Below are 13,592 nucleotides of genomic sequence, written 5' to 3'. Positions count from 1 at the left end.
ATCTCCTCCTCCCTTATTCCTATTTATTTACACTGACATTCTTACCATTCTTAGGAACAAAGAAACTTATTCCTGCTTCCTGTTCTCTCTGGCTGTTTTTCTAGTTATACGTATAGTTTATTAACCTACTTCGAGTTCTACTAAATGGCCCCCTCTCTGGCTATCCTAATTTTAAAAAGTCCCTATATTACCCTCTATCCCCTTATCTTGTTTTTTCATTCATTATACTTATCATTACCTTATACTATACTATACATTAATTTCTTTGTTTATCTCTCTTTCCCATTAGAATCTCAGTTCCATGAAAGCATGGAATTGCTTTTTTGCCCCTTCTGCTTCTCCAAGAACTAGAAAAGTGCCAACATGGGAAGCTCTTGGGCAATATTTATTTATTTATTTTTATTGACAAATAAAACAGGCAGTATTTATTCAAGGGTGAAAGAGAGGAAGAAATTAAAGTTAACTCAGGTTTCTGGTTTATACAGTTGGCTGGATATAGATGGTGAAGAAGCTATTCACTGAGATAGGAACACTTTCAAAAGCCCAGATTTGGGGCATGTCAGGAAATCAATTTTAATCAGGTTAAATTTGAGGTAATTTTGAGACATCCAAGAGAAGCAATCAGGTTGGCAGTTGGAGAGAATGACCATATAATTTATCATTCCAACTGAAAGTGAATAGGAGAACTAAAACAAAATTTTGTATATATTTTTAAATATTGTTTTTGAAACAAAACTTATTTTATTATATTAGTAGACAATTATTTTCAAAATTTAATGTGAAAACAAAATTAATAGGCATTTATGTACATTGAAGCAAAAATGTTTAAAAATATTTATTTTCTTAGAATCAAAGTAATTATTTTTGGCATACATTCATATGCTTTACTCAGTTTCTTAGCTACACCTACATCTAACACTATGTCATTGGTATTTTTATGAAAAATATTTTTTCTAATATGTTCTCATGATTTTTAGTTTTTGATGACATTGCCTTTGCCTTTAATCTTCTTAGAGTTACATATTATGATAAATAAGTTTGAAACCATTGACACATTTAATTAATTCTTCTTTATGGAACATACTATACTTAAATTAAAAAGGCATTTTCTCTATAGGTACTGAGGTACCTGCCTGATAAACTTAGAGCAAATTTTCTAAATAAGGGACATTCCTAGGTATAAGCTTTTTAGTATTGAAATATATAAATATTTCAGTCCAAATATTTATGCATTTACATCCTTATTTACTCTCTTCAGAAAAATTTTCTTTGATTTTTTTTATAAAACAAAATTTATCAAATGAGGTCCTTCTTGTTCATTCTTTTAAATGATCACCAAATGTAGATATTATAAAATTGAAGGCCTTCTCAATTTCATTTCACTCCAGTACAATATACAAATATCCAATTAAAAGTAGGAGCTTCATCAAAAGATTCTCCTAATAAGCTGAGTTATCCCAAAGAAAAATCATAGAATTTCAAATTTTAATCTTATATTTCAATTGTGCTTTCACCATTTAATTTGTGCAGTTTCTTGCTTGCTTTTGTAAAGACAACTGTCATATCTTCTTGTTTGCAAGCTTTATTTTAAATAATTGCAATTTGATAAAAGCTTTAAAAGCTGAAGCACTTTGGTGGTTCATTTATTGAATAGTTAATTAATGATTTCTAATTGATTTTGAACAAAATGCAACCAAAATGTAGCAATCTCATTAACAAATAACAAAGAAAAAGTACAAAATCAATGTTGATTAGCATTGATTTTGAGCCTTTATTAAAGGCTCAAAATTTCTGAAATCACATTGATGTCAGACAGTAAAAACAGAAAGTGTGGTCTACCTTTCTGAAATTTTATAAAAACTTTTTTTCATGTGTAGTTTAATGTTAGCTTCATACAAAAATTGTATAGTTCTGTTGCAGTACATTTTGACAATTATGGCTTCTTCCAATTATGAATTATGTAGACACCTCAAACCAATACAAAATAAATTCTTTTCCATAGGTTTGTTGATTTAACAAGTACATTGCACCATTTTCAAAAAATAACAATTGTATTCATATTGCCCTGAAAAATAATTTTTTTCTTTAGTGTTTAACTTTTTTAAATGAATAAGCTGTATCAGTACTACTAACAGTATTTTAGCTTCAATAGAATGAATTTGATTATATGAATTGGATAAAAGTAATTGAATTATATTGGAATTCAGTTACATTATTTTCTATTTGATACATCTGTTGACTTTGATGTAAAACTGCTGGTTTTAGTTCTTCTGCTAATTGAGAAAAGACATTGACAGCTACCACTTCATACCCAAGAGAACTTGGAATTAGAAGTGATCAAAATTATTTCAAAATAGTCATGTACTCTAAATAATAAGCCAGACATCAGAAGTTATATGTAGTATGGCTCTGATGTCTGGCTTTTCGTTTAGAGTACATGACTGTTCTAGAATAATTTCAATCATTTTTCTTATATGCTTCTGCTTTTACATGTGTAAATTGTAGTATTTTAGCATAAGTTTTTCAAAAATAAGTATTAACTGTTTAAGTAGATGTTGATGTTTCTTCAGCAGATTTGTGTCTTCTGATTTTTATGTGGGTATTATCAGTACATCTCTATCAGGATCATAAACATTGACAAATATTTTATGCAAGTTATGTATTTATCATTGCATTTCATAAGAAATGGAAATTTAGTAGTTAACTTTTCTAAAACATACACTTTTGTAGTTTTGATCTCATTGCTGCTGAAAGGGTAACAGACAAAAAAAAATTTTCAAGAATTTTAACTAAACAAGAAAATAAATGCATAATTTTATATTACCCCATAGGATAAATGTGTCAAGAGCATTCAGACTATTCTCTATAAGCAGGACTGTTCAGTCTCTCATTTCCCAGGCATATTTCATATTCTCCTAACCAATTATTTCCCACATTTCCTATTGATCCCACTAACTAGTAACCTGGAGGCTCCATGTATCTTGAAGGTTGCAGCATGGGCCACAGCACAATTGACTGGTTCAACAAGCTGCCAGCAGGGTAAACATCTTTGAATACTTCTCAGCACCACCATTTGGAACCTGAAGGTGTTAACTGCCCTCCGGTATTCAGACACACTTAGTTTTATCAGAGAGCACATTCCTTGAAAAGGGGATATTAGTTATTTTGGGTCTGCAAAGGTCAAGAAGAGAAAACAGATTATTACTGGTTTTAGTTAATAAGCATGTATTTAAATTAAGGCCCTATCCATTTTCACTTTTTCCTTGAGCCCCTACCTGGATTTGCTCTGTTCATTTCATGCCCTAAGCACACTTTGTGTGAACTTGGAATTCATTGTTCTCAACCAAGAAGGAGCATGATGCCAACTATCCATCACACACAGCATGATGAAAATCACATTTGCTATTTACTGAGCACTCAGTATGTGTCAGGTACCAGTCTCCAAACTTCACAACAAACCCATAAGCTAAATACTATTTACGTTTTATAGATTGGGAAACCCAAGCCCAAGGTTACCTGACTGATTAATAATGGAAATGGATTAGAGCCTGAAACCACATTAGTTCTACTATACAATGACTGCATTTCTAAATGACATCTAAAGCTAGAATCGAGCACAGCTCTGTCTGTTCATTCAAAACCCAGCACTGACTGACTTATTTACTCATTCATTCAAAATATTTATCAAGTGCCTCTGTATGCTAAGTTCTATGCAAAGTGACAAGGAGATTCCAGTCTAGTGACTTCACAACCTGAATGATTATGGTTCCACCCATGATGTAATAAAGTAATTTGGATACAAAACTTTAGTGCAAACCTGACCCAATGCAGCTATGGTCTACCACCCAATCCCAAAGCACCCAGAATTCAATACTGCATCATGTACCATCCCATGCTCAGCAAATGACAGTTTTGAAAACACAGTCCTTTTCACCTAAGAGTTTCACAACAACCCTAAGAAGAATACAGGATGTTTTTTAGTAACCACATTTTATATAGAGGCACAGGGTATACCAAGAGATTGGACTAGAATCCAACTCCTAGCCCCTTGTTCAGTCTTTTCTTCTTGCCGCCTCTCAGGAATCTGGATTGGAGAAGATAGAGTATGTGATTTATAGCCTCTCATTGCATGGGGTGCCTGTCCCTGGAGTTTGTGACTGCATTGGCATTCTGCCAGCAGCCACCATAGGTAGGAATATTGTTGCTGTCCATGACCAGGGGGAATAATAGTCTCAGCTATTCCTCAGCTCTAAACAAGCCAAAGTAATTGGGTTTAATTTTAATTTTTTTAATGGCTTGGAATTAATAGAAGCAGCTGCTGCCACAGTGTGTGGGTGTCCTTCTCCAGAAGGCACAGACAAAAAAAAGCCCTACATATAAAATAAACTCTGAAAAATAAACAATCCGGTGTGTAGGACAGAAAGGTTAATTCAAGAATCGAGCAATGTCTTTTTGTTATCAAAAATTCAGCTGGCAATATGTAGCACTGTCTCTCTCCTCCCACCCTGAGTGCCCATCAACCCCTGATAAGATGATAATCTGATTAGACACCGGGTGTAAAAATGTGTTGCCTGTATCTGAGCACTCTCTCACTCTTTCTCCCCCTCCTCATGACTCACCAAAAGATTAGCTGTGACAAAGTGCGGAGAGAGATAAGAATAGATGTGCTGGTGACAGGAGTACTATTATAATTATTTGGGGGAAGATAGGATTAGAATTAGAGTGGGTCCTGTTTGCTTAGAGAAGGTGCATTTAGAATATGGGTATCCATCCAAGGTCCCTGGCTGTGCCAGATATCAAAGAGGAAAAGGAGGGGGGCAAATGGCTCAAGCTAGGTGACAGCTTTGATTGTTCCAGCCCAATGTAGACTAAAGGCCATGTGTTGGCATAGATGACAAATGAGAGATTCAGCTGCCCTCATGTAGGGAAAAGGAATGAAATCTTAATTTAATTTCAAATATGCCTGGGAAACTACATGCCCGTTTGCTTCCAGTCCTTGAATAGATGAAGTAAGGGAACCAAGAGACTATAACTGCCGTTGTTGGATAAATCTGAGGTAGCACAGCCTTGGAACAGTGAGAAGAATATGTGCGTAGCAATCAGAAAGTATTATACATCAAACAGGTAGCACAGCTATTGGGATTCAGAAGGTGCTTAAAATTTGCTACTTCCTTTGGAGATATGAGTGACTTTATGATGCCCTTGTTTTGCACACCTTTTTTAAGACTTACAGTCTGAAAAGAATGATTCTTTGTTATGTCCCTTTCTGCTAATTTGAAGAAAAGTGCTTGTGTCTCCTGGGGTTGAAACATCTTTATTCCTATCCGTATTTCTCTGCTCGATTAGAGAGGAAATTAGGGCTCCTGTCTTTCAAGGCTCCTGAGGAGGAACAGAGAATTAGAGAATGCTGTTGTTTTAGAGAAACTTACGTACTACATTCGATCTGGGACTTCTCTTCTTCCTTGTATTCTGGTAACCTCCAAAATAATGCTTTGGGAATTTAGCTGAGGGGTCTGAATGGGAAGTAGAGAGGATGATAGGTGGGAGGGGAATCATTCATCCACTCATAAGTCAACTTATTCATTTAACAAACATACGTTGAGCTCCTCTTCAGGGCCAAGTACTGTGCTAGTGCTGAGGATTTTGAGGTGAATAAGAAACACAGCAGTGTCTGCAATTAGTATTTAGAGCAGTTAATTCATCCTGAAGTTGTTGACAAAGACTTCAAAGAGGAAATATCATTTGAGCTAGGCCTCACTTCTCTATACAGTGATGCATGATGTAGAAAAGAATGGCAATAGCAATTGTAGGCAGAAAGAACAGCATTTAAAAAGGCAAGGAGGTTTGAGAATATGATATATTCAGGGAATGACTTAAAGTTTCACTTGGAGAGAGTACAATGTATATATATATTAGTGAAGCTGGACGTTATTTATTCATGAACATATTTACCTAATTCATAAGCATTTTTGGCACCTCATCTATGCAAGCCTTTGTATAGGTCCTGGAGAACTAGAGATGACTAATATGTAGTACCTGCCATCAAGGAGAGCTCAATCTCATAGTGGAGAAAGGAACATGTTTAAATTGATATAATTTTATAGAAGCTATAACAGAGGGATAGAATGACATTAGACAGACAGAGAGAATGAGATAGAAGCTATAATAGAGTATGTTTGTGAATGTGCTGAGTGTGTACATGCTTAAGTGTGTCTGTGTGTGTGAGTACGTGCACACATGCATGCTTACTCAGAAACTCTGCATGCATAACTGAATCTGAGGATGTGAGTTACAGACCTCCCTCACTCATGTGGATGTCCTCAGGACAAGGCCTTATTCCAAGAGCTGGATCAGCCTTTAGTCCCCAAGTCTTGAAAGCACACACCCCAGGACCTGGAATCTTACTGGATCTCTGGCAGGATCAGGTGTTGTGCCATTTTCTTTCAGGGGTCTTCTGGGAAGTCATGAAAACCCTGTTTAAGCATAAAAGTTTTTGACTCTACCTTTATTTTCATATCATTGGTATAATATGATTAACTTCAGAGGACTGTTGAGAGGAATAAAGACGTTAATACATTATAAAGTACTTAGAATGGCCTAGCATATGGTCAATGCTATATAGATACAGCATTGCATATAGCATTGCATATAGCCTAGCATACAGTCATATGCTATAGAGATATTAGGAAATAGTACTATAATAATTATTATCATTATTTTCTTATTGTTTCCATGGATATCGTAGAGTATCTGTGTTAAATGGAATCAGAAGTCTCCCTTGTCTAACCTAACATCAAGTATAGGAACTTTAACCCCTAAACCTTCTAATATTGTACTTCTCTGTAAGGGACCCCTCTCTACTTTCCCTTCAGCTGAATGTTAAAGAGTCTCTATATTGATCTAGAATCTGCCTTCTTGTGATCCCTATCAATGATATTCTGGGATAAGAAGTTTTTTTCCCTTTTTTTCATTGTTTTTTAAATAAATAAGAATTGCTTGAGACCTCTCTATGCCATTACTAGAGGGAAAGAAAGAAGTAACACAGTTTACATTTTCAAGAAGCCTACTCTTTCAATAAATACCCAAATATCCATTCACTTTTATTGATCATTGTTAACAGACAAACCAGGTGATAAAAATCTTTTTATATCATTTTTTAAAATAGAGACAAAATAGTGTAGACTGAATAGTCACGGAAGGCTTTAGAGAAGAGCTGTGTTAAAGGGTAGTCACTAACTTATACATTGATTTGTTCATTTAAATACTTGGTTGACAATTGACCATATGCCTCATCTATCAGTAGGAGTTCACCAAGTATGCAAGATGGTGGGGAAGGCAGTTCAGGTAGAGGAAAGATCGAGTGCAAAGCAGAGATATTGAAGGTATGGCACAAAATTGTGTTAGGGAGTTATGAGTAGTTGAACATGAACTCTATAGAGTTCAAGGAGTGTGAAATGGGTGATGATGCTGGAGTCACAAGGCCATCATAGGAAGCCTTGTGGGCCAAATTGAAATATGACCATAAGAAGTTGGATAAAAGGTTTTTAGCAAGAGAATACTGTAAAACCAGGTTTTTCTGGAAGTAGAGGGTAAGGCTATAAGTTGGATGGCAAGGGGAAAAGGAGAGTGGAAAGATACTTTGGGGATTTTGAGTCACACTGGCCTAGGCTTAATACAGGATCTGCTACTCACTGATCTTGTGACCTCAGGGAATCTTTTTTTTTTCCTCTCGTGGTTTCAATTTTCTCATCTGTGTAAAGCGGATAACAGCCCCTAGCTCATAAGGTTATGTGAGGATTAAATTATAATGCACATAAAACACTTAATACAATGGCCGAGACATAATGAGAACCTAGTGAGCAAAATAAGAGAAAAATCGGAAGTATATCCCAAATGAAAGAGACTTTTTCCTCCCTAGTTTCAGCCCCTTTGCCTTTGTTCTTTGCATTACTTGAAAGTCTTGATGAATTTTGCCTGCTGAGCCCTTCTCAAATAGATTTCTGTTTGTATCCTTGAAAAAGTCTAGAAAATCTAAGCCCTGAACAGCATCTCAGTTTCCCTGAATGATTGCCACAGAGCCTATTTACCTCTACTCTGTCTGCTAATCAGGTTAGGCATCCTAGCTCACCCAGGAGAGGAGCTGGGACAGCTGCAGGCAGTAGATAGAGTCTCCTGATAGCACATAATCAAATTCAGTGGAGACAGCAGCCTCTCAGAGTCAAGTTGCAGAACTTGGCTGAAAGAGAAAACTGTGGTGACAAAATTTAAAGCATATACCCTGGTTGGATATACTGGTAAATAAAGAGCTAAAAACAGCATCATATCCTGAGACCTTATGACTGTAGGAACCCCTTGTGAATGAAGACATACTCATCCAGGGCTCTAAGAGACTCAAACTCAGACCTTCAAGTCAGGGCCTGAAGTGACTATCACAGACCATTGGCTGGAAACCTCAAGGCCACTTTCACTGATATTCTCCCCAAGTACAAATCTGGAACCCTGGGACTCGCATATGCCACCAGCCAGCCTCACTTTCCTGCATTTCAATAATGTCACAAATGTAGAGCATCATGTATTCTCTCCATACCCACATCCTTGCACTAGTCTGTTCTCTCTCTAATCTTGACTCTTTAGTGCTTCCTTCCCTCTGCCTCTCCAGATTTCATTTTCTACTTTTTCCTCTGGAACTCAGCTCCATGATTAATAATCTCACTTGGATCCTCAGTCTTTAAGTTCACTTCTTCCTTTACTTCTTGTCTTAACCAAACTAGACTTGGTAAATGATGCTTAAATATTTGCTGAATAAAACAATGAACTGAGGCCTGACTCTCTGGGAGGACATTACTTCCCCCATTGCCCTCTCAAGAAATGCTTATTCTTCTACACTGCGCATATAGAAGGATCAGGAGAGGTCACTTTTCTCCTCACTCCTCATGTACTTTCCAAGCCAGAATTTAGGGTAGCAGTCTTATTAGAAGAAGGAGTGCCTATAATATTTGTCTTAAAGATATATTTCCATTATGAGAAGACTGTTATTTATATATTTGTTGGCAGTGGCTTTGGGAATAGGAGGCAAATAGACTCTATTGGTGGGCCAAAGTGCACCTCTAAGCAACCTCTGATACTACCACTGACTTTTATGTGAAAGTTCTGTTTCTGTGTTGCTTATACTGCATATCTATCATCCTGCCCTTCTTCTCAGCACTTTCAGATTGATACCCATCTTAGACCTCATGGCCCATCACTTTAGTCACTTCTTTTAATATAATCAAATACAAGAATATTTAATTAAATTTAATATAATCGAATGTATATACAGGCATCAGTGCCATGTAACCACTGCTGTTCCATAGGAATAGGAATCCCACAGCCACACCTCCTACCCTGTCCACTTAGTTTCAGAAAGATACTAAAGTAGAAACAAGATTCTGCAATAAACACTAGTATTTATAATGCTCTCTGTTCTGTTAACAATTTTCTCCAGGTTGTTCTACCTGGAGCCAGCACTCTTCTTGTTTTTCTCAGTTTCTCCTCCTATACCTTCCTCCTCACATTTTTCTTCATATGTCCCTGTAGTCTTTGGCTCCTCAGTTGAATGCCAAAGCACTACAGGTGAGCCTTACGTCCCTCATCCGCTGTATCTGCACTCCCCAGGAGCATCCTTTCCTTTACATATCTTCCAAATCAACCTTGGTGAATAAGACTTATGAAACAGTTGATAGAAAAGCAAGACTTACACAAGATGTGGAGCTGAACTGGCCTGGAATTGTCAGTGTAGTATCATGGAAAGGGCACAGTTGTAGATGGGTTTTGCAGGATAAGCAGGATTTAGTGATAGAAATGAGAGACACTCATTGCAGGGAAACATTGTAAAAAGGTTGGATATCATAAATCAGGGCATAGTAACTCTTTAAAGTGGGTAAATGCAAAGAAATTATGGAAACTATGACTGCAGCATTTTTGTTTCCTCATGTTTGCATCTCAGTGTTTTGCTTAGCAAAATTGCCCACACAGCATATTTTAAAGCAGTATTTCCCAAAGTGCTTCTGTGAAAAATTAGTCTCATGGAATGCTCTGTAGAAAATAATAGTAATAATTTAGAGACATGTTGAATATTTTTCCCTTCCTGGAATAATACATAATGCATATGAGTTTATTTTAAAAGTTTTTAATTAGTCTTGTAATTTAAAAAAACCTGACTTCCCCTGGAAAAGTAGGCCTCTACCATTTATATCTCTACAGTACCACAATCTTTATTTACCTTCAAGGCACTTTTAGAGTCTGTAATTATATTGTCTACTTATTTTTAATATTTTCTTGACCACTTTCCCGTTAGAATATATACTTCCTGAGGACAGAGATCTTGCTTGTCTTATTTATCATTGTACATCAAGGCCTAGGCATGTGATGCCACATATGTTAGGTGCTCAAAATAAGGATAAACAAATGAATAGAATGAGTCTATTTTTGTTTAGCTTTGCATTTTCCAAACAGTTGAGAAAGGGTAACACTGGATTATGAACAAAGAGCTGCCAGATTCAGGTCTGTTTTTGACATCATGTGGTTGTGTTGTCATTCTCCCAGCCCCATTACAGCTGGTTCTTACTGTTACAGTTTTTCTCCTAAGCATTAATTTATATATATTTTACCTTTTGAAGCTTGAACAAATGTGTGATATGCCCAAATTTCTTTGTTTATATATTTTAGGCAAAGGCTGCCACCCAAAAACGTTTACTACTACCGCTGCCCGGACCATAGGAAGAATTATGTGATGTCCTTTGCCTTTTGTTTTGACCGAGAAGAAGATATTTACCAGTTTGCTTACTGCTACCCATATACATACACTCGCTTCCAGCATTACCTTGACAGCCTGCAAAAGAGAAACATGGATTACTTCTTTCGGGAGCAGCTAGGCCAGAGTGTGGTAAGTCCTGTGCCAGGTTTGGGATACTCGTTTAGAAACAGGCAATCTTGGGATAGGGACTTAGCAATGAGTTTTTATGGAATGCAAATAATTAATATTGGTGCTTTCTAGATGATATTATCTGGAACTTCTAACCCAGATAACCCAGGTTAATCTCCATAGAGCAAGATCTATATTAACTATAATTAAATAATTATATAATTAGTATTAATTTAATAATTCTTTAAATATTATTTTTATTGTGTGATTTATAGCTACTAGGGGCACCAGGAAGTCACAGAATAAGGTATGAGACAGATGGTTGTTTTTCTGAATGAAGCTGATAAAGCTCTCTAGCAAAATACAAAACTTAGGTGAATCCCAAAACCTCTGAGAGAAAAAGAGACTATTACTAGGTGGTACAAAAGGTATGAAAGCATTTTATTACTGTGAGCCTCTGATATGAAGAATACAAACTTGCCTGCAGTACAGGTTAGCAAGTGCTGTGCAGTTTGGTTGTGATGACCACAGTGTGCTCTGTCTCTGTCATCTATCAGTTCCCGACCCTTGTTTTCTGCTCCTGGTTTAGTTTCCTGGGTCTAGAGATTTCAATCTCCCGTTCCATAATAGTTCCGTATTGCTGATGTGGCAAACTACCCCAAACATGGTAGTATAAAGCAACACAAAATTGTTATAATTCCAGGGGCTAGAAATACAAAATGAGTCTCACTAGGCTAAAGTCAAGGTATCAGCAGATCTGCATTTCTTTCGGAGACTCTAGGAGAGAATTTATTTCCCTGCCTTTTCCAGCTTACAGAGGCTACTTGCACTTCTTAGTTTGTAGTTCTTTTCCATCTTGAAAGCCATCAGTGGCTGGTTGAGTCTTTCTCATGCTGTATCACTTTGATATTAACTCTCTTGCCTCGCTCTTTCACTTACAAAGATACTTGTGATTGTAATAGATTTACCCAGATAATACAGGTTAATCTCCATATAGCAAGATCTTTAACTTAATCACATCTGTGAAGTCCCTTTTGTTATATGAGGTAACATCGGCACAGGTTCTGGGGGTTAGGAGTTAGACATCTTGGGTTGGAGAGTGGTGCATTATTTTGCCTACCACATCTTCCTACTTTCTTTTCTGAGCTTCCACTTCTGCCTAGACTAGGATCTGAAGTTGTTCTTCATATTGAATTAATAGGTTTTACTCTTTGTTGTCAGCAATACTTTGGTTGTTAATAAAGAATAAGCAGGTAGTAATTTGGTTTTATGTTTTTTTCTTCAAACAGTGTGGATTGTGCCCCTAAAAGAGGCATATAGGAAAGGCTCCAAAGGTTCTAAGTGAAGATACTGGTAGAATTGGCAGAAGATACTGTATTTGGGGTTCTGATATGTATTGGTAGTTAAATTAACTCTTGCTAGTGACTGTGAGTTCCACATAAAAGTGAGAACTACTTCTAAATAAATCCAGGATACCTCAAAAAAGAGAGTAATAAAGAGGGCCTATGTACAGCTCAGGTACCTAAGAGATAAATCTGGTCATAATTTGTTATATCATTATTTTTATAGTCTGAGATTCTTTATGCACTAAGATTTTGCTAAATATCTTTTCTCTACTCCAACCTTCTTCCCAACACTGCTTCTCATGGATGCTGTTTGTATCTGTTGCCTATGTATTTTGAACTGAAAATTGGTATACTTGGTGTATGAGTCAGCATGCTAGCAGGAAACAGATGGCAGCCTCAGATTAGGATAATTTAAGGAAGGTTTAATAAATGGGCTATTTACAAGGCGTGGACAATACATGCAATGCTAAGGTATAGTGAAATTCTCTAGGGTATTATAATAACAGCCCAAAGGGCATGAAGGGAAGGAATAGTTAACAAAACACAATAGTAGAGAGTCATTTAATGGGTCATCTTAAAAAGAATTGGTGACCTTCAGCTAAAATACACAGTTAGCCTGAGATAATCCCACAGAGAGAGGTGAGAAAAATAAATATATAGACCTCATTCTCTTACTTACATCTGATCTCCTTCTAGGAGTTCATATTGGCCAACCCAACCAGAATCCAGAGAACAAAGGAGCCCATTTATGTAATTCATACAGATCAGCCTCCCAGGGAAAATAAAAGGGTATAGAAGGGTAGAGAGTGGATGTAGAGGAACAAATAGAATATATTAAGTACAGCTGGTCCAATCAACAATATATTACTGAACGGTGAGATTATTTGAGATGGGATTGTCAGAAAAATTCTGAGATGAATATTTGCCAGACATATGAATTGTGACATTATTTAAGAGAATAGGAAGTTCATTTAATACTCATAACTTCTAAGGCAGGATCTGTACATTTCACTCCTGTGCCCACCCCAACCTTCTCTTAGATTTATGACAGGCAGAATGTAGGTACACAATGATTGTTTATTGAATGAATGATTGAAATAATGAAAAAGTGAATTAAGATACATGTCTGGAAGCAGTGTAAAGAGTGGAGAACAACAGAAAGCTGATAAGAAAAACAATAGGATCAGTTAAGCTTCCAATAATAGATATTCAAAATAACACATATAAAATAACAACTTAAACAAGATAGACGTTTATTTCTTTTCAATGTAAAAGTCTAAATGTAGGCAATCCACAGCTAATGTTATGGCTCTACGCCTTGAAAAGCATCGAAGACTCAGTCA

At 36.3% G+C, this 13,592-nt stretch overlaps 1 protein-coding gene across 6 annotated transcripts in view; it reads left to right on the top strand.

Annotated features, from left to right (window-relative positions):
• LOC105705079 (BEN domain-containing protein 5) overlaps positions 1 to 13,592 on the top strand; it is a 1,464,486-nt gene that overhangs the window by 912,351 nt on the left and 538,543 nt on the right. For all 6 annotated transcript variants that reach the window (XM_012434679.2, XM_012434678.3, XM_012434677.2 and 3 more), the window contains one exon: positions 10,708 to 10,924. In XM_012434679.2, the coding sequence (XP_012290102.1) occupies positions 10,708 to 10,924 (217 nt within the window). The remainder of the gene's footprint in view (positions 1 to 10,707; positions 10,925 to 13,592) is intronic.

Source organism: Aotus nancymaae, unplaced genomic scaffold (genome assembly GCF_030222135.1).
Source record: "Aotus nancymaae isolate 86718 unplaced genomic scaffold, 86718_ANA_hifiasm-v0.15.2.pri h1tg000007l, whole genome shotgun sequence".
Classification (NCBI taxonomy): domain Eukaryota; kingdom Metazoa; phylum Chordata; class Mammalia; order Primates; family Aotidae; genus Aotus; species Aotus nancymaae.
Note: the sequence above shows the minus strand (reverse complement) of the source record. Positions and strands in the feature narration are given on the sequence as shown.